Consider the following 24,165-nt stretch of genomic DNA (forward strand, 5'->3'; position numbering starts at 1 on the left):
CCGGCTACTCGGAAGACTGAGGCGGAAGGATCACCGGAACCCAGCAGGTCAAGGCTGCGGTGGCTGGGAGCGGCCACTGCACTCCAGTCTGGGTGACTAAGTGAGACTCCAACTCAAAAAAATAAATAAATAAATAAAAAGTTTATCAGGTAAGTTATATGTTAAGCTCGAACTTCTCAGTGTATGGTCTGGGGATCACTGGAGATCTCCAGGATCTTTTCAGAGGTCAAAACTATTTTCCTAACAATACCAAAACATTATTTGACTTTCTCACTGCATTGACATTTGCAGTGGTGGTGCCAAAGCAGTGATGGGTAAAATGGCTGGTACTTTAGCTGATCAAGACACTGGTAAACTCTACTAGTAGTCATTGTACTTGTCACTGCCAAATGCAGCTTTTAAAAAACTGCCAGTTTCGCCAGGCTTGGTGGTTCATGCCTGTAATCTCAGCACTTTGGGAGGCAGAGGTGAGAGGATTGCCTGAGCCCATGGGTTTGAGACCAGCCTGGGCAACATGTGAAACCTCATCTCTACAATAAATAAAAAAATTAACTGGGTGTGGTAGTATGCTCCTGTGGTTCCAGCTGTTTGGATAACTGAAGCGGAAGAATTGCCTGAGCCCAGCAGGTCGAGGCTGCGCTGGCCATGGGCATGTCACTGCACTCCAGCCTGGGTGACAGAGTGAGACTCTGACTCAAAACAAAAAACAAAAAAAACCCCAAAAAAACTACCAGTTTCAGCCAGACTCAGTGGCTCAGCCTGTAATCCCAGCGCTTTGGGAGGCTGAGATGAGTGGATTGCCTGAGCCCACGCCGGCAACTGAGTTAATTAAGAATGTCTTTAGACCAGGGGCAGTGGCTCACCTGTAATCCCAGCACTTTGGGAGGCCGATGCGAAAGGATTGCTTGAGCCCAAGAGTTTGAGACCAGCCTGGGCAACTTGGTGAGACTTTGTCTCTACAGTAATTCACAAAAATTAGCCAGATGTAGTGCCATGCACCTGTAGTTCCAGCTACTTGGAAGGCTGAGGCAGAAGGATTGCCTAAGCCAAGCAGGTCAAGGCTGCGGTGGCTGTGAGAGTGCTACTGCACTCTAGCCTAGGCAACAGAGTGAGACTAGACTAAAAAAAAAAATGTCTTTGATCAAGCAGTAAACATTTTATTTATTTTATTAAATCTAGAGGCATGAGTAAACATCTTTTCAGTATTTTGTATGATGAAATAGGGAAAATCGCCAGGCTCAGTGGCTCAGTCTGTAATCTCGTGCCTTTGGGAGACTGAGGTGAGTGGATTGCCTAGCCCGCGGGTTCGAGACCTGCCTGGGCAGCAAGACCTCATCTCTACAATAAATCAAAAAATTAGCTGGGCGTGGTAGCGCACGCCTGTAATTCCGGCTACTCAGAAGGCCAAGGCAGAAGGATCGCCGGAGCCCAGCAGTTCGAGGCTGCGGTGGCCGGGAGTGGCCACTGCACTCCAGTCTGGGCGACCGAGTGAGACTCCAACTCAAAAAAAAAAGAAATAGGGAAAATGCCTAAAATACTTTGACTGCGTACCAAAACATGATGGATATCTTCAGAAACAGCACTTGTATAAGTGTTTGTTAGAGTTGCATGCTGAACTAGCTGCGTTTTTTTGGTTTTTTGGTTTTTTTTTTCCCCGAGTCTGAGTCTCACTGTCACCCAGGCTGGAGTGTAGTAGTACGCTCACAGCCACCACAACCTCAACCTGCTGGGCTCAGGCAATCCTTCCACCTCAACCTTCCAGGTAGCTGGAACTACAGACATGTGCCACCATACCCAGCTAATTTTTTGATTTGTCATCGAGATGAGGTCTCATCAAGTTGCCCAGGCTGGTCTTGAACCCCTGGACTCAGGCAGCCCTCTTGCCTCGGCCTTCCAAAGTGCTGGAAACACAGGCTGAGCCACCGCGCCCGGCCTAGCTGCTTTTTTTTTTTTTATGGCACACCACTCTTGCCTGAAAGTACGACACTGACAAACTGTGGGTATTCAGACTTGGATATTTGGCAGTTTTCTTGAGGGTGAGTGAAGCAAACCTGTCAGTTTCAACAATTGACAGTGCTTGTTGCCAATGATAAAATTCAAGCTTTCAAATGAAAATTAGAATTCTGGAAAACTTGTGTTCATGTGTTTAATACTTCCCAATACTTAGATTTTTCTGAAGATTGGTTTTCTTTTTAAATACGTTGTTAGCCGGGCTCGGTGGCTCAGCCTGTAATCCCACGCCTTTGGGAGGCTGAGATGAGTGAATTTCCTCAGCCCACAGGTTCGAGACCCACCTGGACAGCGAGACCTCATCGCTACAATAAATAAAAAAATCAGCCGGGTGTGGTAGCGCATGCCTGTAATTCCAGCTACTTGGAAGGCTGAGGCGGAAGGATCGCCGGAGCCCAGCAGGTCGAGGCTGCCGTAGCCGGGAGCGGTCAATGCACTCCAGTCTGGGTGACAGAGTGAGACTCCAACTCAAGAAAAAAAAAAGATTTAAAAAATATTCTTGAAATATGCTAATATTTGGAAGGTCTGTATAATTCAGTGAACCATATTTTCTAGATGATCAGTGCATGATGTTACAAAACCACCCATGAATGAAAGCTCCAATTAAATTGCAAGATAGACTAGTAGATTTTAGTGTGACAAATTAAGAAAAGTTTACTAACTGGACATAGTGGCCCATGCCTATAATCCCAGCATTTTGGGAGGCGGAAGCGAGAGGACCACTTGAGTCCAGGCGTTTAAGACCAGCCGGGGCAATATAACAAGACTTAGTCTCTACCAAAAAAAAATTAGCTGAGGATTTTGGTGTGTGCCTGTAGTCCTAGGTACTCAAGATGCTGAGGGGGAGGGATTGCCTGAGCCCAGGAAGTCGAGACTGGTGAGTCATGATCATGCCACTGCATTCCAGTCTGGGCAACAGAGTGAGATCCCAACTCAAAAAAAGAAAAAAGAAAAGTTTACTTATTAAAGTTTAATGTAGAACCAACAAATATTATTTACATTTTTCTGAAAAAGCTATTAAAATACTCCCCCATTTTCCAATGGAGGATTTTTTTTTTTTTTGAAGGGTTTAAAATTTTTTTTTTTATTTTATGTACGGGGAACTGGCATGCTTTCATTGGGTGAGTGCCTAGAATAATCCATTCAAGGAAGATCATTCAGTCTGACTTAATGAAATCTATATCCTTTGCATGCTGATGGAAGCACTGGCGGCACATATTGAGGCTGTGTTTCTGGATCAGACTGGGCTGGTTTGAGCATATGTGACAAGAGTGAGAACCCTGGTCGAGTTTCCGTGCGTGGCTCTAGTAGTAGCTGGTGACCCATCTTGCTCTCAGGAGTGCACCAAGCCAAAAGGCCCAATGGAGGATTTTTTAATATACCTCAACCAAAACAACATATCACAACAGATTGAATGCAGAGGCAGTTAAGAGAATCCAGCTGTCTTCTATATTATAATAGGTAGTAAAGAAATTTGCACAAATGTAAAGTAGTGTTACTCTTCTGATTTAACTTTTGTCTTAGAAAGTACAGTAATTTTTCATAAAGATGACATTTATGTTAACATAATGAGTTTATTTTTGTTTGTTTTTTGGGGGGGTTCTTTTGCCCAGGCTGGAGTGCAGTGGCAAGCCCACAACCACTGGAGCCTCGAAGTTTGCTGGGCTCAGGCAATCCTTCTATCTCACCCTTCCAAATAGCTGGAACTATGGTGTGTACCACCATGCCCAGCTAATTTTTAAAATTTATTTTAGAGTTGCAGTCTCACCAAGTTGCCCAGACTGGTCTTGAACCCCTGGGCTCAGGCAATCCTTTTCCTCTGCCTCCAAAAGTGCTGGGATTCTAGGTGTGAGCCACCTCACCCAGTTGAGTTTATTGGTTTTTTTAATGAATTAATAAATATTTTAAACTTAGTGTTCTATTTCTAATACAGTAAATACCAAGAGATATAACCCACATAAACAAAAAGCTCTTTGGAACCCTCATTAACATTTAAGAGTAATATAAAAGAATCTTAAGACCAAAAAGTTTGAGACTTGCTTCTGTGTGCTGATAATTATATTGAGATTACATTGGTTTTCTCTTCATAACTAAAAGATTCCTCAGCTAGATTTCTCTGGAGAACAAGGGAAACAGCATGTGTGACATGTTCTGGAAGCACTCATTTGTTGCCTTTTGCTGTGTAGCATTCTCTCCTGCACCTTTGGCAACAGCACCCTAATTTTCTTTTGGGGTGTTACCCCATTTGGGGGCTGGTGTGTCAAACACACTCTCTTAGAACTCCAGTTTTTGTAATAAAATCTTTGTTGAGGCTTTGTAAACATTGTTACTTTCCAGAACATCCTTTCTTTTTACATCTGCTTCTTTATTCTTTCTTCCATTCTATGAATTTTGTTTTTTTCTTCATTTGTTAATATGTGCTTCTTGGCATTTCTTCCCAATGTAAACCTATCTCACCTATTTTGAAAATCTGTCCTTGGAATTTCCTTTTTGTTTAAATTAGCTAGAGACCATTGATATTGCTTACACCCTAAAAACCTTAACAAATATATAAGAGAAGAAATTATACTTATTTCTGAGAGGTGTCAAGGGAAAAAGCAATGGTTCGTCTCTTAACATTTTCCCCCCACAGGAAATTAATACATAGTTTTGTTTTATTTTATTTTTATTTTATTTTATTTTATTTTATTTTATTTTATTTTATTTTATTTTATTTTATTTTATTGAGTTGGAGTCTCACTCTGTCGCCCAGGCTGGAGCGCAGTGACACACTCATGGCTACCCCAGCATCACCCTGCCAGGCTCTAGCGATCCTTCCATCTCATCCTTCCAAGTCGCCGAAACTACAGGCACCTACTACCACAGCCAGCTAATTTTTTTTATTTATTGTAGAGACAAGATCTCGCCAAGTTGCCCAGGCTGTTTTGGAACCCACAGGCTCAGGCAGTCCCCTTGCCTCAGCCTCCCACAGTGCTGGGATTACAGGCTCAGCACTGAGCCCAGCCAATACGTAGTTTTAGAAGATATTACCCAGGTGTTGTAGTGCACACCTGTAGTTCCAACTACTTGGAAGACTGAGGCGAAAGGGTCACCAGAGACCAGTAGGTCAAAGCTGGGGTGACCGAGTATGCCACGGCACTCCAGCCTGGGTGTGAGTGAGACTCCAACTCAAAAAAAAAAAAGATAAGGGCTGGGCATGGTGACTCATGCCTGTAGCTTCAGCACTTTGAGTGGCAGAGATGAGAGAATTGCCTGAGCTCAAGGGTTTGATACCAGCATGTCAAGTTGGCAAGATCTCATCTCTACAGTAAACTAGGGGGGTGGGGGAAGGAAGGAAAGGAAAAAGATAAGCTCATAGTACAACCTTTGAAGCAAACTTCTAGTTTCAGTGTGAAAGCATTCACATTTCCTTTCTTGTTTGACAAATTTGCAGAAGGACCTGTATTTCAATTCTGGGGAAGAAAGAGTAAACATACTCTCTTCTGTCTCTTCTTTTAAATATAACTGTAAGTATTCAACAGAATGCATAGAGTAGTTATCTGAGGATTCTATCTGGAAAGAGGCAGATGTAGAAGAAGACCAGAATTTGAAGTGGAACCGGTGATAAGTAGTTTACCATTTTTTCCTCTTCTGGTATCATGCAGCCTGGATTCAAAGGCAGCTTGAAACCTGGAAGTGCACTCCAGGTGTGAACAGAAAGAGCGCCAAGAGAAACTTTTTCTTTCTGGTCTGAGGATCAGGGGAGGATCTCTTAAGAGTCAGATATGGTAGGAGAAATCCCAATTTTTGTTTCCTTCTCTCCTGCCCAGTTCCCAGACAATAATACCCTGGAAGCAGCAGTGACCTCGCAGTGACAGTGGCAACAGGACAGGCGCCTAAAACAAGGAGAAGTCTTTGTCTCACTCTCAGAGGAGCTATAATCCCCAGAACTTGGAACAAATGACGTTGGTTTTCTTTTTTTTTTCACTATCTCTGACCTGCTGCTTGGCCCTGGATACAGATGCAGTTAATGTGTGGCAGAGTGGGGAAACTAAAGCCCAGGAATGCAAGGCTGGTTCAGTATTTGAAAGTCAATCAGGCCAGCCTTGGTAGCTCAGCCTGTAATCCTAGCACTTTGGGAGGCTGAGGTGAAAGGATTGCTTGAGCCCATGGGTTTGAGACCAGCCCAGGCAACTTGGCAAGACCTCATCTCTACAATAAATTAAAAAATAGCTGGGCATGGTAGCATATGCCTGTAGTTCCAGCTACTTGGAAAGCTGAGGATCACCAGAGCACAGCAGGTTGATGCTGGGGTGACTGAGCGTGCCACGGCACTCCAGCCTGGGCGACAGAGTGAGACTCTAACTCAAAAAAAAAAAATCAGTGTGCTTCACCATATTGGCTTAAAGAAGAAAAGCCATGTAATCCTACCAATGCAGAAAAAGCATTTGACAAAATTCAACATTAGTTCATTATTAAAAAAGACACTCAGGAAACTAGGTATGAAGGGGACTTTATCAACCTCATAAAAGGCATCTACAGAAAGCCCACAGCTAACATAATGGTAAAAAACAGAATGCCTTGTCTCTAAGATCCAAAACAAGGCAAAGATACCCATTCTTACCACTTGTGTTCAACATCATACCGGAATGCCTAGCCAGTGCAATAAAGCAAGGAAAAAAAGGCAAGACAGACTGGAAAGGAAGGAATAAAATTGTCCCTGTTTGCAGATGGCATAAATGTCTATGTAGAAAGTCCCATGAAATATGTTTTTTTTTTCCTTTTGAGTTGGAGTCTCTGTCACCCAGGCTTAAGTGCAGTGACACACTCATGGCCACTGCAGCCTCAACCTGTGGACTCAGGTGATCCTTCCACCTTAGCCTTCCAAGTAGCTAGAACTACAGACACACACCACCATGCGTGGCTAATTTTTTGATTTATTGTAGAAATGAGGTCTATCCAAGTTACCCAGGCTGGTCTCGAATCTGTGGGATCAGGCAAGGCTCTCACCTCGTCCTCCCAAAGTGCTGGGATTATAGACATGAGCCACCACACCCAGCCCATTTTGTTTTGTTTTGGTTTTTGGTTTTTTGAGGTTTTTTTAAGTTGGAATCTCACTGTCACCCAGGTTGGAGCGCAGTAGCATGCTCATGGCTACTGTAGCCTCGACCTGCTGGGTTCAGGTAATCCTGCCTCAGCCTTCCAAGTAGCTGGAACTACAGGCATGTACCACCATGCCTAACTAATTTTTTTTCTTTTTAATTTATTGTAGAGATGAGGTCTCACCAAGTTGCCCAAGCTGATCTCGAATCCATGAGTTCAGGCAATCCTCTTACCTCGGCCTCCCAAAGTGCTGAGATTACAGGCTTGAGCCACCGCGCCTGGCCTACAACCATATTTTTAAAATAGGCCAAAACCTCACTAAAAAGAATATAGATGGCAACAACAACAAAAATTACGTGAAAAGATATTCAACATCATTAAGCCAGTAAGGAAATACAAATTAAAACCACAACGAGGCTGGTTATGGTGGCTCACACCTGTAATCCCAGCACTTTGAGAAGTCAGGGTAGGAGGACTGTTTGAGCCCAGGAATTTAGGACCAACTTGGGCAATGTAGCAAGACCTTGTCTCTACAAAAATAAAAAAACTGTGGTGATGTGTGCCTGTATTCCCAGCTACTTGGGAGACTGAGGCAGATGGACCTGAGCCCAGGAGGCTAAGGATGTGGTGAGCCATGATTGTGCCACTGCACTCCACTCTGGGTGACAGAGTGAGACCCTGAGCAAAAGAAAACAAACAATAAAAATGAATACTAGTACATACCAGTTAGAATAACTAAGCTTCAAAAAATACTAATAGCCAGGCATGGCAGCAAACGTGTAATCCCAGCTACTCAGGAGACTGAGGCAGGAGAATCGCTTGAGGCCAGGAGTTCAAGTCCAGCCTGGCCGACATAGACCCTGTCTTGGGAATGGGGGTAGGAAGTAAATTTTAAAATACAATAAAAAGTGCTAGTTACATATTCAAAAATTTGTTATATATGATAAACATATATGTTTTTATTTGCCAGTTTTTTAGAAAGCATTGCTAAGGATGTGGAGCAACTAGAAGTCTCATACATTGCTGGTAGAAATGGAGAGTGGTGGCTGGGCATAGTGACTGAAGCCTGTAATCCCAGCACTTTGGGAGGCCGAGGCAAGAGTATTGCCTGAGCCCAGGGGTTCAAGACCAGCCTGGGCTACTTGGTGAGACCTCATCTCTACAATAAATCAAAAATTCAGCTGGGCGTGGTGGCACATGCCTGTGGTTCCAGCTACTTGGAAGACTGAGGTGGGGGAATCACTTGAGCCCAGCAGGTCAAGGCTGTGGTGGCCATGAGTGTGCCACTGCACTCCAGCTTGGGCAACAGAGTGAGACGCCAACTCAAAAAAAAAAAAAGAGGAAGAAAAAGAAATGGAGAATGGTACAGCTATTCTAGAAAACAGGCCATTTCTTTCAAGAAACTCATTTTCCATATGACCCTGCAGTTTGAATTCTGGGTATTTACCTTAGAGAAATGAATAGTTATTCTCACACCAAAACCTGTACAGCAATGCTTTAGCATCTCTAATGGCCCCAAATTGCAGACAACCCAAATGTCCCTCAACAGATGAATGGATAAAAAATCAGTACATCCAGGCAATGAATACTGCTTAGTAATAAGAACAAGTGAACTGTTGATAGTGCAGCAGCATGGATGAACCTCAGAGGCATTGTACTTAGTGAAAGAAGCAAGGCTCAAGGCTGCATCCTTTGAAAAAACAAATGCTACATACTTAGATGATGTTTTTGAAGAGCAAATAAGATCAGCTGTTGCCAGGGGTTAGGGGTAGGGATAAGATGCAACCCCCCAAGGGAGGCTTTTTAGGCCGTCCTTGTAGTGGCTGATACAAGAGTCTATGTGTTTAACATTTGGATCCAGACACCCCAAAAAAGTTAATTTTGCTGTAGGCAAATTAAGTAAAATTGTAAAACATAGTAGGACCTATATGGTTTATAAAAAGTAAAAACTTTAAGAAAGTAAGTATAGTCTCAGCGTAAGTTTTTTTCGCTGCAAATGGTGTGTAAGTGGTTTTGGTAATCTTAGTAAAATGAAAAGACGTATTTTGTACCTTTCCTGGGCAGCAAGAACTTACGGTTATGCCAGTTTGTTCAAGAGCATTTGACACCAGTTTCCTTCTGTCCTGTGTGGCTGTGCCCAGCATATTGAGGGCAGAACCACCAGCAATTACTGCTCATGGATTCCCTTGCTGTTCCTCCTCCTTGGTCTGTATCTCTATACATTCTTCCCTGTGAAGATTGGAAATATCTGTGGACCATTTTCCTTTCTATTTGTGTGTGCTGGTCTTTTTTTTTTTTTGAGTTGGAGTCTTATCTCACCCAGGCTGGAGTGCAGTGGCAAGCTCTCGGCCGCCACAGCCTTGACCTGCTGGGCTCAGGTTATCCTTCCGCCTCCAGCATTCCAAGTACCTGAAACTACAGGCACACACCACCATGCCTGGCTAATTTTTTTTTTTTTTTTTAATATTATAGAGATGCGGTCTCGCCAAGTTGTCCAGGCTGGTCTCAAACTTACAGGCTCAGGCAGTCCTCTCACCTTGGCTTCCCAAAGCACTGTAATTATAGGCATGAGCCACCGAGCCCTGCCTGTGTGCTGGTCTTTTAAAAGAATCTACGTCTTTCTGAGACAGGATTTGCAGTAGCTATTTTATTCTAGCATATAACTCCAAATGCTTCCAATTTTTTATTGGCTTTGCTATTTTTTGTTTGTTTGTTTGTTTTTTTAGTTGGAGTTTCACTCTGTTGCCTAGGCTGAAGTGCATCACAGCCACTGCAGCCTCGACCTACTGGGCTCAGGCGATCCTTCCACCTCAGCCTTTCAAGTAGGTGGAACTATAGGCGTGCCCTACCATGCCTGGCTTATTTTTAAAATTTATTGTAAAGACATGGTCTCAACAAATTGCCCAACCTGGTCTTGAATCCGTGAGCTCAGGCAGTCCTCTCACCTTGGCCTCTCAAAGTGCTGGAACTGCAGGCTTAAGCCACTGCACCCGGCCAGCTTTGCTAGTTTTTAAAAATGTTCTGTATATTAAAACTTCTTTTTAAGTTTTCAGTAACTGTTATTTTTCCTCTACATATATCTTCTCAAAGTTTCTTTACAGAAGGACTCTTCTTTTTTTCCTGTGGCTGATGGAACCTTCTTATCCTACCTGGAACTTTGTCCTTATTTGCTGTTTGTAAACGATCTGGGTTGTTGGTTTTAGTAATCTTCTATGTGCTTTAACTACAGTTGCCAGCTGGGGTTTATGGTAGTAAGAGGCTTGTATTTTAATTCTCCTACGGAACTGGCCTTAGACCTTTCCTGAATGGAACTAGCAGAACTCTATGGTCAGCAAATCACTTGTTTTTTGGGTTTTTTTTTTTTTTCCTATAGTATATTCTCCCTCCCCTACCTCCCTACCTCTTACATCAGTGCTTTTGCATCCAAAAAGAACAGAACCAATTATTCTGGGGACCTAAAATTACGGGAAACTAGAATGACTGGTATCCATTTTATCTTACCTTAGGTGGCCTTATTTAAATTGGTTAATAACTGTCTGTAATCCTGGGGATCAGATTTTACTCTGTCAGTCATTTAAAAAAATCCACTGTGTTGTTGAAAAGGGACTGCCTTACACACTGGAGGGGACAGCTTACCGTTGTTCACAACACTCAAACAATAAGTTTGTTTTTAAGTGTAAGAATTTGATCTAATGTGAAGAGTTATTTTTGATATTTGGTATTCTGATTATACCTGTCATTACAAAAGTTTTTAAAAAAGGATTTTTTTTCTCTCCCTTTTTAGGCTGTCATTATTTGTATCAAAAACAAAGAATTTGAAAAGGCTTCAAAAATTTTGAAAAAGCATATGTCCAAGGACCCCACAACTCAGGTAAATTTGATACATTTTTTGCTCCCATGACTTAAATACATCTCATTGCTTTTTGTGTGGAAATAAGGAAAGGGTTCTTTGTCAGAAATATTATCTAAATATTTGCCTTTAAATATGCAACGCCTGTAGGTTTTTTTTTGTTTTGTTTTGTTTTTTTTGAGTCAGGGTCTTTCTCTGTCTCTCAGGCTGGAGCATGGTGGCATGATCATGGCTACCGCAGCCTTGACCTGCTGGCCTCAGGTGATCCTTCTGCCTCAGCCTCCTGGGTAGCTGGGAATACAGGTGCGTACTACCACGCCCAGCTAATTTGTTTATTTATTGTAGAGATGAGGTCTTGCCATGTTGCCCAGGCTGATCTCCAACTCCTGGGTTCAGGCAGTCCTCTTGCCTCGGCCTCCCAAAGTGCTGGGGTTATAGGCATGATCCACTGTGCATGACACAGCTAATTTTTTTAATTTTTTATAGAAACAAGGTCTCGCTATGTTGCCTAGGCAGTCTTGAACTCCTGTCCTCAAGCAATCATCCTGCCTTAGCCTCGCAAAGTGCTGGGATTTATAGGTGTGAGCTACCGTGCTCAGCCAGCATGTTGTCTTTTATATTCACGATAATTCACTGTAAAATTGACTTTTCAAAAATTATCTTTCACTGGAAAAAATATAAATAATTAACTTGCCTCGTTTCTGTCTGGCTAGTGACAGAGCATTTAGTTAAATGATCAGCATTAGCTATTGAGCTGACATATTTTGTAACTGTCTAACTTTATTTATGTAAATGCTTATTCTGCAGGCTTGAGGAGGACTTTGGTGAGAACTTAACACCTTTGCTTACTGGTATCAGAAGCTCAATTATTCCCCTGCTCTTATTTTTTCTTCTTTATAGATTTAAATTTTATTATTTGAAAAGATAATACATGTACATATTACAAAATTCAAAAAGTATAACAAGAGTTTAGTGACAACTTTCTTGTCTCTGACCCTCAGCCATCTTGTTCCCCTCAGAGGTGACCAGTGTTCTTTTTTTCTTTTATCCTTTCAGAGCTACTCTGTGCAAGTGTGTGTGGACAGACATATGCCTATATCCATTGTTCCTATTCTTTCCTAACACATATATGATACCATATTCTACACACTAATGTGAATTTTTTTTTGAGTTGGAGTCTCACTCGGTCGCCCAGACTGGAGTGCAGTGACCGCTCCCGGCCACCACAGCCTCGCCTGCTGGGCTGCGGCGATCCTTCCGCCTCAGTCTTCCGAGTAGCCGGAATTACAGGCACGCCCTACCACGCCTGGCTGATTTTTTGATTTATTGTAGAGATGAAGTCTGGCTGCCCAGGCGGGTCTCAAACCTGCGGGCTCAGGCAATCCACTCACCTCAGCCTCCTAAGGCGCAGGATTACAGGCTGAGCCACCAAGCCCGGCTTTATCTCTTTTTTATAGCCGCATAGTAACCCATTGTGGCTGAACTATAATTTATTGACCAGTCCTTAGCGTTGAGCTTCCTTCCTATATGTGCACCGATGATTTTCATTGACAGCATTGCAGAAGTTCTGATAGTGTTCTGTCTCACCTCATTATCACCGAATTTTTACTGAAGTGCTTTTTTCTCATGTTGCAAATAATGATCCTTTGTGTAGAAGCTGAGGAATGACCTACTGAATATTATTCGAGAAAAGAACTTGGCCCATCCTGTTATCCAGAACTTTTCCTATGAGACCTTCCAGCAGAAGATGCTGCGCTTCCTGGAGAGCCACCTGGATGATGCAGAGCCCTACCTCCTTACGGTGGGCCTTGGCCTGTCTTCTTTTCCCATAACTGTTATGTGTCCTTGAGGATGTGCAGGGAACTCGAAGTTAGAAGTAAAAAGAGTTAATGTTTGAAAAAGACATTGAATTATATGCACTGTCTTCTTTAATTAAATGGCTTGAAAATACAAAAGCAGAGATATTAGCAGAAACAAGTGGACCACACCTAGTCTCCCTCATCTGCCATTTTTACTTCTTTTACATATGATTCATCTGTTGTGGCTGAAGTAGAGGATTCATTTATAACTGATGGTGCTTACCCAAGGAGATGGAATGAGAACTAAGTTTGCAGGAAAAGTGGTTTGATAGATGTGACATGATGGTTGTTAACGGCAAAAAGGCATGGTGTGTAGAAACGTGTCACTAAGCGTATGGCAAGGTCAGAAGAGGCCAAATGAAGCATTTTTTTTAAGATTAGAAAATATAGTTTATTTATAAAGTAAATTAGAAAAAGGGGAGATTCACCTCCCCAAGGTAGAGGAGGGGACCAAAGCTTAAGAAAACATGTCCTGGCTATACCTTAAAGAGCACATGGCCACACCATACCTTAGTAAGGCAATGGCAGTGGCAGTGCCTTAGCAATGGCCTTGAAGACTTAAAAATTGGATGGATCAAAGATACAGCATAAAGAATGAAAGAACTAAGGCTTAGGGCAGCATGGGGAAGAATTAGGACCCAGGCTGTCCTAGATGGTGGACTGTAATAAGGGAACAATGAGTGAGAGCGGTTTTGTTTTTTTAAACCAGAATTTTGAGAATGTTAAAAATATCCTATCCCACAACAGTAGATCTGTCAGGCCCAGATTAGGATAGTGTCAGTGATCCTAGCAGTCATTTGGCAAATCTCAAATGACTTATAGCAGGTAGTTTGGAATATTCAGGGATCAAGTGTCGGGATACTTGAGCCTGACCTTTCCTTTGTATTCCAGGTAACTGGAAAATATCCTGCCACTGTCTTTGTGGATAGGACACACATGTTAGATATACATAACTGAAACAGTGTGATATTAGACTGATTGGAAGTATGTAAAACTGAAGTCAGGGAGGCAGATGAATAGTTGGAGTTAGATCAAGATTAGCCTACTCAGGGCTCTGTGTGTAGTGTAGGTAAAAATTTTCAAACAGTTGTTAATAAGACAAAATAGTTATTAAAAATTCTTTTTTTTTTGAGTTGGAGTCACACTCTGTCACCCAGACTGGAGTGCAATGGCCGCTCCCGGCCACCGCAGCCTCGACCTGCTGGGTTCCAGCGATCCTTCCACCTCAGCCTTCCAAGTAGCTGGAACTACAGGCGCACGCTAACACACTGAGCTAATTTTTGATTTATTGTAGAGATGAGGTCTTGCCAAGTTGCCCAGGTGGGTCTCGAACCCATGGGCTCAGACAATCCACTCGCCTCGGCCTCCCAAAGTGCTGGGATTACAGGCTGAGCCACCGAGCCCGGCCAAAAATTCTATACACAAACTTAAAGATATTAGTTATCCTAAATTTAAAAAAAAAAAAACTTGACTTTTGTACATGATCCCAAAGGTATGCTTGAGTGTCAGAAAATGGATTAAGGCTAAGATTAGATGGATGTAGAGCAAAATCATGTTATTTGCTGTCCAAAAGATTAAAGAATTCTTGCAATGTCAAGAGGGTTAGCACCACTCAAATTGAGTTCTCTTTTAATATAGGAAACTGTGAGCCAGTTTTGCAGATGTCACTGTGTTTTGTGAAAAGAAAGAAGAAATTTGAGGTGATCTTATAAGGTCCCCTATTTTATGTCCTCTGTTTTACACGTAGGCTGAATTTGTAAGTGAACTTGTTTGCATATTGAGTATGTTTGTGGTAAAAGAAGCCAAAAATTAATGAAATTCTATGACTTTTTCATCCTGATGACTTCCTTCCTTTCCCAGATGGCCAAAAAGGCTTTGAGGTCTGAGCCTGCTGCCTCTAGTACAGTGAAGGAAGATAAACAGCCAGTACCAGAACCTGTGGAAAAGCCACCAAGAGAACCTGCAAGGTGAGAAGATGCCTTTTTGTGATCTTGGGTGAAATTCTGAGGTGGTTGTTGGAAGCATAGTCTCCATCTTAGAGCAGGGTCAGCTCCTCTTGAAGATCTGACAACTGCTAACCTGTTACTAAGTTACTTGTACTGTGGGATGAGATAGAGAGTACACCCTGGGAAAATGAGAAAACTGAAGACAAGATGTCTGGGATCCCTGACAGAACTTCCTGATTGGCTATTCTTCAAAGGGTCTTTCACCATTTCTCTCTCCTTGCCTTGCCCATATCTACTCAGTACTTCCTTGTGGAAACTTAATCTCTTCATACATACAGGGGCCGGGTGCGGTGCCTCAGCCTGTAATCCCAGCACTTTGGGAGACCAAGGAGAGTTCGGGGGTTTGAGACCAGCCTGGGCATTTTGGCGAGACCTCATCTCTACAGTAAATCACAAAAACTAGCCAGTTATGGTGGCGTGTGTCTGTAGTTCCAACTACTTGGAAGGCTGAGGCAGAAGGATCGCCTAAGCCCAGCAGGTCAAGGCTGTGGTAGCCGTGAGCATGCCACTGCACTTCAGCCTGGACAACAAGAGTGAGACTCAAACTCAAAAAAAAAAAAAAAATTACATACAAGAAGCAGTGTTCAGATCTGTGAGCCAAATCCCAAGACCTGTTGTTAAAGCAGGGGTCATAAGCTTCGATGCCTTTGAGGGCCTGGTAGGAAATGTCAAGGAACAAAATGGGTCTGGGATAAGATAGTTGAGAGTATAGGGCTGTAATCCAGAGAGGGCGTGCTTTTCAGCTTCTGTGATTGTGGCTCCATGGGAATGTCCAAGGATGCTCAAACCTCAGTTGCTTAAATTTTAGTGTGACATATTCAAGTTTTTTTTGGTGAGATTTCTCCAGTTTTGGATATTGGCAGTTAGTCCATTGCAGGGGAAAATTCACAAGGGTTAGGCAACAAGACATAACCAGCCTGTTACTTCTGTCACATGAGGGGTTGGACTGGGCAGCTAGAAGAAGATTCTAGGTTTCAGTTGAGGTTGCTAGATCATCAGTTGGTTGCCCAGGTGGACTTGTAGTTGTTAGACACTATTCATTCAGAGTTCTTATGTAATGGGAAGTATCACTACAGTTCACACAAACTGGAAGAGTTAGCATTGAGTCTGAAGAGATCTCTGGAGGGAGTACCATTGGCCATCATTTCTTTAATCAAGGCTCTCTTGCTTGAAGTTTAAAATCCATGATACAACTTACATATCATATTAAAGCCTCTATTTATACTCATTATGAATAGAGGGTTTCTAAATAAAGGTTGTATCAAGCCAGTCTCTCTCTTTACTTTTTTTGTTTTTTGGTTTTTTTGAGTTGGTGTCTCATTCTGTTGCCCAGGCTGGAGTGTAGTGGCACAGTTACGGCTCACTGCAGCCTTGACCTGGGCTCAGGCGATCCTTCTCCTCAGCTTCTTGAGTAGCTGATATTGTAGACGCATGCCACCATGCCTGGCTCATTTTAAAAACTTTTTGTAGAGACAAGATCTTACTACATTGCCTAGGCTGGTTTCAGACTCCTGGGTTCAGGCAGTCTTTCTTGGCCTCCCAAAGTACTGGGATCATAGGCATGAGCCACTGCCCCAGCCTTCTCTTTTTTTTTTTTTAACTGGAGAGTGCTCAATTTGAGGAGCCTTCTGTCTAATTTGAAGCTACAGTCCTCAAAGTTGTGACTATTTGGATGATCGTCAACAGTAGTGAAACTTATCTTTGTATGTTTGCTATATTTGCAGGCAGCTACGGAATGCTCCAACCACCATTGGAATGAGGACTCTGAAGGCAGCTTTCAAGACTCTATCTGGTGCACAGGATTCTGAGGCAGCCTTTGCAAAACTGGACCAGAAAGATCTGGTACTTCCTAATCAAGTGCCCCCACCATCACCAGCCCTCAAAAACAAGAGACCGAAAAAAGATGAAAACGAAAGTTCAGCCCCTGCTGAGGGTGAGGGCACCTCGGAACTGCAGCCCAAGAACAAGCGCATGACAATAAGCAGATTGGTTTTAGAGGAGGACAGCCAGAATACTGAGCCGAACGCAGGCCTCAGCTCCTCCCAGGAGGTCATTCCAGCGTCACCATGCAAGCCCACCGTTCTCAACCAACCCCTCCCCAGGGAGAAGAATCCCAAGTATGAAGACCTTCTTTGTAGAAATTTTGGGGCTGGTTGGTGGTCCTGGTTGGGCCTGGGATTTCTTCCATGAATGAAGTAACTTTCAGCTAAGTTATTCACCACCAAATCTTGCTCAGACTGCTAGAATGTGACTCAGGAGCAGGAGCCATCCCTCCAGCTCTGAAACCCCACACATGGGCTTCCAACCCTTGCACTAGGGTGTGAGTGAGGATGGAAAGGTTTCAGAGCCTCCTGCTCATCGCTGCTTTCATTCTTAGCAAACATCTGAGTGCCTTGACTACTAAATATTAGTCTTGTTAAGAGAAACTTGTTTGAATTAGGCTACGTTATACTTTGATCTTTAAAAGAGACTGATGAATATAGTTTTTCACCTTTTATGAGCATTTGAGACTTGGCAAATTCAGTAAATATTTACTGATCTCCCATATTCTGCTAGGTACTATGGGGCCGTGACTAGAATACGTTTATTGCACCCTCCCCCCACCATGACTCCCATCTTGGCTTTTGAGTTTTGCTACCCTTTTGCCCTGTTGTGGATCCTCTCTCCAGGCAGACTCTCTGGAACATGCTGTGTTTGTTTCTACTACTGTACTTTTGCTTCCTCTCATTACCCACAGTGGACTGTCATCCCTCCATCATTACTTGTCCAAATCCCATTCGTCCTTCAAAGGGAAGAGAAGCCGTTTCTGATGAAGTGCTTTCTGGGGGCAAAGCATTTTGATGTGTTATCTTATGAATTTCTACAGTCCTCACTCTGTGAGGTGATATTCGCCCCATTACATAGATGAGGAAGGCTCAGAAAAGTTGTTAGCTCACCTGAAGTCACACTGCTGAAAGTGGCCAAGGTGGGCTTTGGGATTTTTAGTCCAAGTCAGTCTTGACACAGAAGCCTATGACTTGTTTACAGTGTACACCAAGCTGCCTCTCTTAAAATTCTACCTCCTCCATGGACTCTTCCCTGGTCTCCCTGCTGGAAGTGATCCACCTTGCTGATCTCCCAAGGCTGTCTCTACCACTGCTCAGTGTTGTATTGTTTGGGGACCTTGCTCTGGCATGCATTTGGGTGCCCCCAAGGGCTGTAGCATCTGATAAGGGATTTATCGTCAGGTACAAATTGGCACTGTGTGCACCACTACGACATTTGTGAGTCATTGGCTGGCAAATGGGCATAGCTGATGGGCAAGCAGATAAAGCTCCACACCCATTATTCTCATTTGATACATGGTCTGGTTGACTCCTCGCAGCAATCCTATGAAATGTAGGTATTGCTCCCATGAACAGATGAGGAAGCTGGAGGGTGCAGGATTATCGTGGTTGTGTAAATGGGAAGATTTGTGAAGGTTTTAGACATATCCACTTCTCATGTGTCAAGGGTATGAAATATGATAGGTACTTTCAAGCAGGGGTTGGCAAACTATGGCCCTTGAGCCAAATCCACCTGCCGCCTGTTTTATAAATAAAGTTTTATTGGAACACAGTCACACCCATCATTTATGTATTGTCTAGGGCTGCTTTCGTTTTAATGATGAGTTGAGTAGTTGTGACAGAGACTGAAAGGCTTGCAAAACGGAACATACTCTCTGGCCCTTTACAGAAGAAAGGGGTCCAGTGATCCCTGTTCTATAGGAAGTATGTGTGAGGTGCCCAGGGAGCTCTGGGAAGAGAGCTGAGCTGCTCAGCAAAGTTTTGGGTGGCACAAACCTTGCAGAGGAGCAAACATTGAGCTGGCTTTGAAGGATGAGTAGGAGGTCATCAAGCACTGGTAGGGGTGGGAGGTGGTTCTCGGTAGTGGGAAATCCTTACATATGGGCATAAGAAAGCCTGGTATGCTCTGAAAAGTTACATGCAGTCTGTATGGTAGGAAGATACAGTACAGGAGAGAATGAAGGGAGAAGAGTCTGGATGGGTAGATGGGCCAGATCTAGAGTTTCTGTTGAGTGTATCAGGCAAAGGTTCTCAAACTTGGCTTCATGACACAGTTACCTGTGGACTGTTCAAAAATACATATTCCCAGGCTCCTCACTACCGAATTAGAAGAGGCAAATGCTCTGTAATCTGCTTTTCTGACTATGTCCCAGATAATTCTAATACAACTAATCAGAATGCCTGATGAGATGCCACCGAGGGAAGAAAAGGAGGGAGGAAGGTTGGAGACTGCTGGGGGGAGGGGGAGGGGGATGGGGCGTGGAATCAGGAAGAGGAGAAGGCAGGGTCTGGAGTATCACCTGGAGGGCAGGATCACCAAGCCTAGGTGTATAGATTTCCCACAGCACCTTGCACAGAGCAGATGCTGTATAAGTTTTTTTTTTTTTTGAGTTGGAGTCTCACTCTGTCACCCAGACTGGAGTGCAGTGGCCGCTCCCAGCCACTGCAGCCTTGATGCTATATAAGTATTTATTAAGCAAATAAGGATGCTTTCTTGCATTGTAATGACACCTAAAACTTTTGTAAAAGGCTAGCAGATGGTTAACATTTTAGGCATTGTAGGCCGCATAAGTTCTCTGTCACATATTCTTTTGTTGTTGTTTTCTTTTTTTTATTTTTCTTTTTTATTTTTTTGAGTTGGAGTCTCACTCTGTCGCCCAGACTGGAGTGCAGTGGCCGGGCCAACCACCGCAGCCTCGACCTGCTGGGCTCTGGCGATCCTTCCGCCTCCACCTTCCAAGTAGCTGGAACTACAGGTGTGCGCTACCACACCTGGCTAATTTTTGATTTATTGTAGAGATGAGGTCTCACCAAGTTGCCCAGGCGGGTCTCGAACCCACGGACTCAGGCAATCCACTCACCTCAGCCTCCCAAAGGCGCGGGACTACAGGCTGAGCCACCGAGCCCAGCTTGTTGTTGTTTTCTTACCTTTAAAAAATGTAAAAACCATTCTTAGCCTCAGCTTCCTGGTACAGAAATCGGCAGCCAAGAACTATAGTTTGCCAATCCCCACGAAACCATTGCTCTTCAAGTTCTCACTTTACCAGTGAAGAGCACAAGGACCAAGTAGCCTGACATGCCCAGGACCACTGGGCAAGGAGGACGACTCAGATCTCAGCTCCATCCATGTGAGAATCAGAAGAAGCAATGAACACACCATCGCATAGATTTCATAGGTCCATAACATAACTACAGAAATACTTGTAGAGGTAACAAAGCTGAGAGTTCAGAGGAGGCAGCAGTTACTAAAGTGACCTGTGAAGACTTTGCAGGAAGAGAGAACAGGTGTTCAGGGAAAATGACACCAGCTGAGATTTGGTTCAGTTTTCTCCCAGCACTGGGATAAGCAGATAGAAAACTTAAGCTATAAGCTCATCTGATTTTTATTTATAAATAGTAATTAACGCAGTAATATCCTGAGAAGGAAAAGTCTCGTGTACATTTTTTTTTTCATTTTTTCTCAAACAAATTATTCTCAAATAACATTTTGGGAGATATGTTCCAATTTAAAAACGAGGGAGGCCAGGCACATTGGCTCATGCCGGTACTCCCAGTACTATGGGAGGTGGAAGTGAGGATTGCCTGAGGACAGGGTAATTTCATGGAAAAATCTTAAGGAACTAAAGGAATTTTTTCAAGTCCGTATACTTAGTATTTGCAAAATACCCAGACAGCATTAAAAATATGTCTCTTTTTCAAAGGGGTGGGAGAGGAAGGTGACAGGTTTGTTTCTGCTGTCTTGGTTAACTTTTGCAGGTCATTTTGGTTGACATAAATTTGTCAGAACTCTTAATTCAGACACTATGTTTGTTTTATAAAAGATGTTATTATTCTAAGGTTAGATTTAAAAAAAGAAGAAGAAGATGATTTGTACTGTGTTCTGCTCTGGGGCAGTTAGGTAAACACAGTTAAAGTTGGTTAGAAGAGACAGACTATAATTTTCATTTAATAACTTAGGTTTTAGATTATTTTTTAGCTTTAGGACATTTTTTGGTTACACCCAAGTACTTAATGTTTCATGTTCACAGGAAGAATTATTGTTTATTACTCTAATCTTTGATGTCCTTTGTGACTTTGATCATTCTATTAGTAGTTTAGCTAATATATCCAGCTCATGTTTAGGTATTTAGGACAGAGGGCGATATAACCCTTCCTTGAGAAGCTCCTCTTTAGGGGCAGGCTGTGAAATGGCTGTTGATACACGAGGCAGCATGCTGCAGGGCAGAGGATGGGGCTTTCTGGTATGTTGGGGCTGGTAGAGGAGGTTCATGGAGAACGATGGCCTTGACAGATGACTGGGATTTCACTTGGCAGGGAAGGGACACTCAAGCAGAAGAAACAGAATATGGAGAGGCAAGAAAAGGCAGAACTTATAGGAGGAAGAAGCAGGCAGGTGGCTGTTGTTTGTGCAAGTGTGTGTGTGGCACAGCAGCTGGCAGGAAACTGTCTGGGCCCAGGCTACCTGTACAGGCATTTAAGCTCCATTGTTCAGGCAACAAGAAGCCATAAGGGAACAGAAGAGGGAGGTGGAAATTTTAGGATGATTGTCCTGGTGGCTTTAAGAGGGGAGAGGCTAATGGCAGAGACTCCAGTTGAGGATAGAATAATACTGGTGAAAGGCACAGCAGGCTTGAACTAGGGAGACCAGGGAGGGAAAGGAGACCAGGCCAGACATAGAGATGGGGCATGTTCAGAGAAGAGTGTGCAGATTCTAGGTTAGGAGAATACTAAGACTTTTAAAAGAGTCAAAACCACTAGGGATGGTGGCTTATGCTTGTAATCCCAGCACTTTGGGAGGCTGAGGTGAGAAGATTGCCTCAACCCAGGGGTTTGAGACTAGCCTGGGCAACATGGCGACACCTCGTCTTTACAATAAATCAAAAAATTAGTCAGGCATGGTGGCACATGCCTGTAGTCCAGCTACTTGAAAGGCTGAGGCAGAAGGATCATATGAGCCCAGAGGTTGAGGGTGCAGGGCCATGAGTGTGCAACTGCACTCTAGCCCGGGCAAGAGTGAGCCTTTTACTTAAAAAAAAAAAAAGTATCAAAACCAAACAGGAAAATGAAGAGATCTTTGAGGGGTATGGTAACATAATGAGTGCTGAGTTTTAGGGAGGGTTCTGCAACTTAGGGGGTGTTGTGTGGGGACGCCTAGCCAGCCCAGGAGAAAGGATAGTGGATGTGGGAGTTTTGTGTAGATGACCCTCGAATGATGTCACAGCAGAACAGAGCAGAATCCAGGACTTTGAGTGAGCCCAGGGAGGAGTACTGGATGATTCAGGATGAATTTGTTTTACACTTTGTCCTCTTGTTGCTCTTCCCTCAGAGTACCCAAAGGCAAGTGGAACAACTCTAACGGGGTTGAAGAAAAAGATACTTGGGTGGAAGAGGACGAGCTGTTTCAAGTTCAGGGTAAGCAGTAGATTCTCCTTGGCCTCTCCTTGATTTCTGAGATATATGAAGTATGGATGCACGTTACTGTCATTAATATTCCAGAAACTGGGCTGGGCATTGAGGCTTATGCTTATAATCCCAACACTTTGGGAGGCAGAGGTGAGAGAATTGCCTGAGCCCATGGGTTTGAGACCAGCCTGGGCAACTTGGCGAGACCTCATCTCTACAATAAATCAAGAAAAATTATCCGAGTGTGGTGGCACATGCCTGTAGTTCAAGCTACTTGGAAGGCTGAGGTGAAAGGAGGACCTGAGTCTTGCAGGTCGAGGCTGCAGTGGCCGTGAGCATGCCACTGCATTCCAGCCTGGGCGACAGAGTGAGACTCCAACTTAAAAAAAAATTAGGCGCTTCTGCACTAGATGGGAGTCCAGTCTCTCTCTCTCTCTCTCTCACTTCTTCCCCCCAATTGCCGACGCCATCCTGAACCCGGCTGGAGCTGGTCCCCGGCAAGTGGCGCCCGACGTGGGGCCTCAAGGAAGTGAGCTGTGTCTTTCCAGCCATGACAATTACAGTTGCTGAGGCCATGGTGAGGTGTAACCAAACGACTACGGTGACTGAGTTACTCTTTTCTGGATTTCCCCAGTTTGAAGATGTCAGGATGGATACCCATCTCCACAACCCCATGTATAATTTCATCAGCATTTTCTCATTTCTGGAGATCTGGTATACAACTGCCACAATTCCCAAAATGCTCTCCAACCTCATCAGTAAGCAGAGGACCATCTCCATGATTGGATGCCTTTTGCAGATGTACTTCTTCCATTCACTGGGAAATTCTGAGGGGATTTTGCTGACTACCATGGCCATTGACAGAAATGGCATGGATTTTCACACTGCCCTTCTGTGGACCCAACCAAATCCATCAGATCTTCTGTGACTTTGATTGAACCTGTGCTACGTTTGACTTGTACAGACATGTCCGTGATTCTGCTTGAGGATGTGGTTCATGCTGTGGCCATCATCTTTTCTGTCCTGATTATTACCCTCTCTTGTATCAAAATCATCACTGTAGTTCTGAGGATTCCCTCTGTTGAAGGCCACCAGAAGGCCTTTTCTACCTGTGCTCCCCATCTTGGTGTCTTTCTGATGTTTTATGGCAGTGTGTCTCTCATGTACCTGCGTTTCTCTGCCACTTTTCCACCGATTTTGGACACTGCCATTGCACTGATGTTTGCAGTTCTTGCTCCCCTTTTCAACCCTATTATCTATAGCTTGAGAAATAAGGACATGAAGATTGCAATCAAGAAGCTTCTCTGTCTTCAGAAGATGTTTGCTGTATCTACAGTTTAATGCCAGCCTGTAGGCACCTTTCACTCTAGATGTTACTCTAACACAGTAAACCATAAAATTAACATATGATCTATTCACTGTAACACTGTTATTTTATATATCTTTATTCAAATTAAAAAAAAAAAAATTCCAGAAACTGCTTTTCTCCAAAGTAGAAAAAGTTTACTAAGTTCTGACCTCATTTTGAGAAGTCAGTTTTATGTCCTTTCCCACTAAAAATGAAGAATGCCACACATTTTTTTTTTTTTGAGTTGGAATCTCACTCTGTTGCCCAGGCTGGAGTGCAGTGGCATACTAACGGCCACCGCAGCATCGACCTTCTGGGCTCAGGTGATGCTTCCGCCTCAGCCTTCCAAGTAGCCTGAACTACAGGTGCTCACTACCACACCCGGCTAATTTTTGATTTATTGTAGAGATGAGGCCTTGCCAAGTTGCCTGGGCTGGTTACCCACAGGCTCAGGCAATCCATTCGCCTTGGCCTCCCAAAGTGCTGGAATTACAGGCTGAGCCTACAATAAATCAAAAAATTAGCCGGGCGTGGTGGCATGTGCCTGTAGTTCCAGCTACTT

General features: G+C 43.6%; 1 protein-coding gene and 1 pseudogene across 1 annotated transcript in view; both read left to right on the forward strand.

Moving 5' to 3' along the window:
• TERF2 (telomeric repeat binding factor 2) overlaps positions 1-24,165 on the forward strand; it is a 34,622-nt gene that overhangs the window by 4,698 nt on the left and 5,759 nt on the right. The window contains exons 5-9 of the mRNA XM_008070046.2: positions 10,877-10,963; positions 12,597-12,743; positions 14,662-14,768; positions 16,532-16,924; positions 22,179-22,264. Coding sequence (XP_008068237.2) covers positions 10,877-10,963; positions 12,597-12,743; positions 14,662-14,768; positions 16,532-16,924; positions 22,179-22,264 — 820 coding nt within the window. The remainder of the gene's footprint in view (positions 1-10,876; positions 10,964-12,596; positions 12,744-14,661; positions 14,769-16,531; positions 16,925-22,178; positions 22,265-24,165) is intronic.
• Positions 22,806-23,671, forward strand: LOC110596706 (annotated as a pseudogene).

Source organism: Carlito syrichta, unplaced genomic scaffold (genome assembly GCF_000164805.1).
Source record: "Carlito syrichta isolate Samal-C Ts95f unplaced genomic scaffold, Tarsius_syrichta-2.0.1 Scaffold312739, whole genome shotgun sequence".
NCBI classification, from domain to species: domain Eukaryota; kingdom Metazoa; phylum Chordata; class Mammalia; order Primates; family Tarsiidae; genus Carlito; species Carlito syrichta.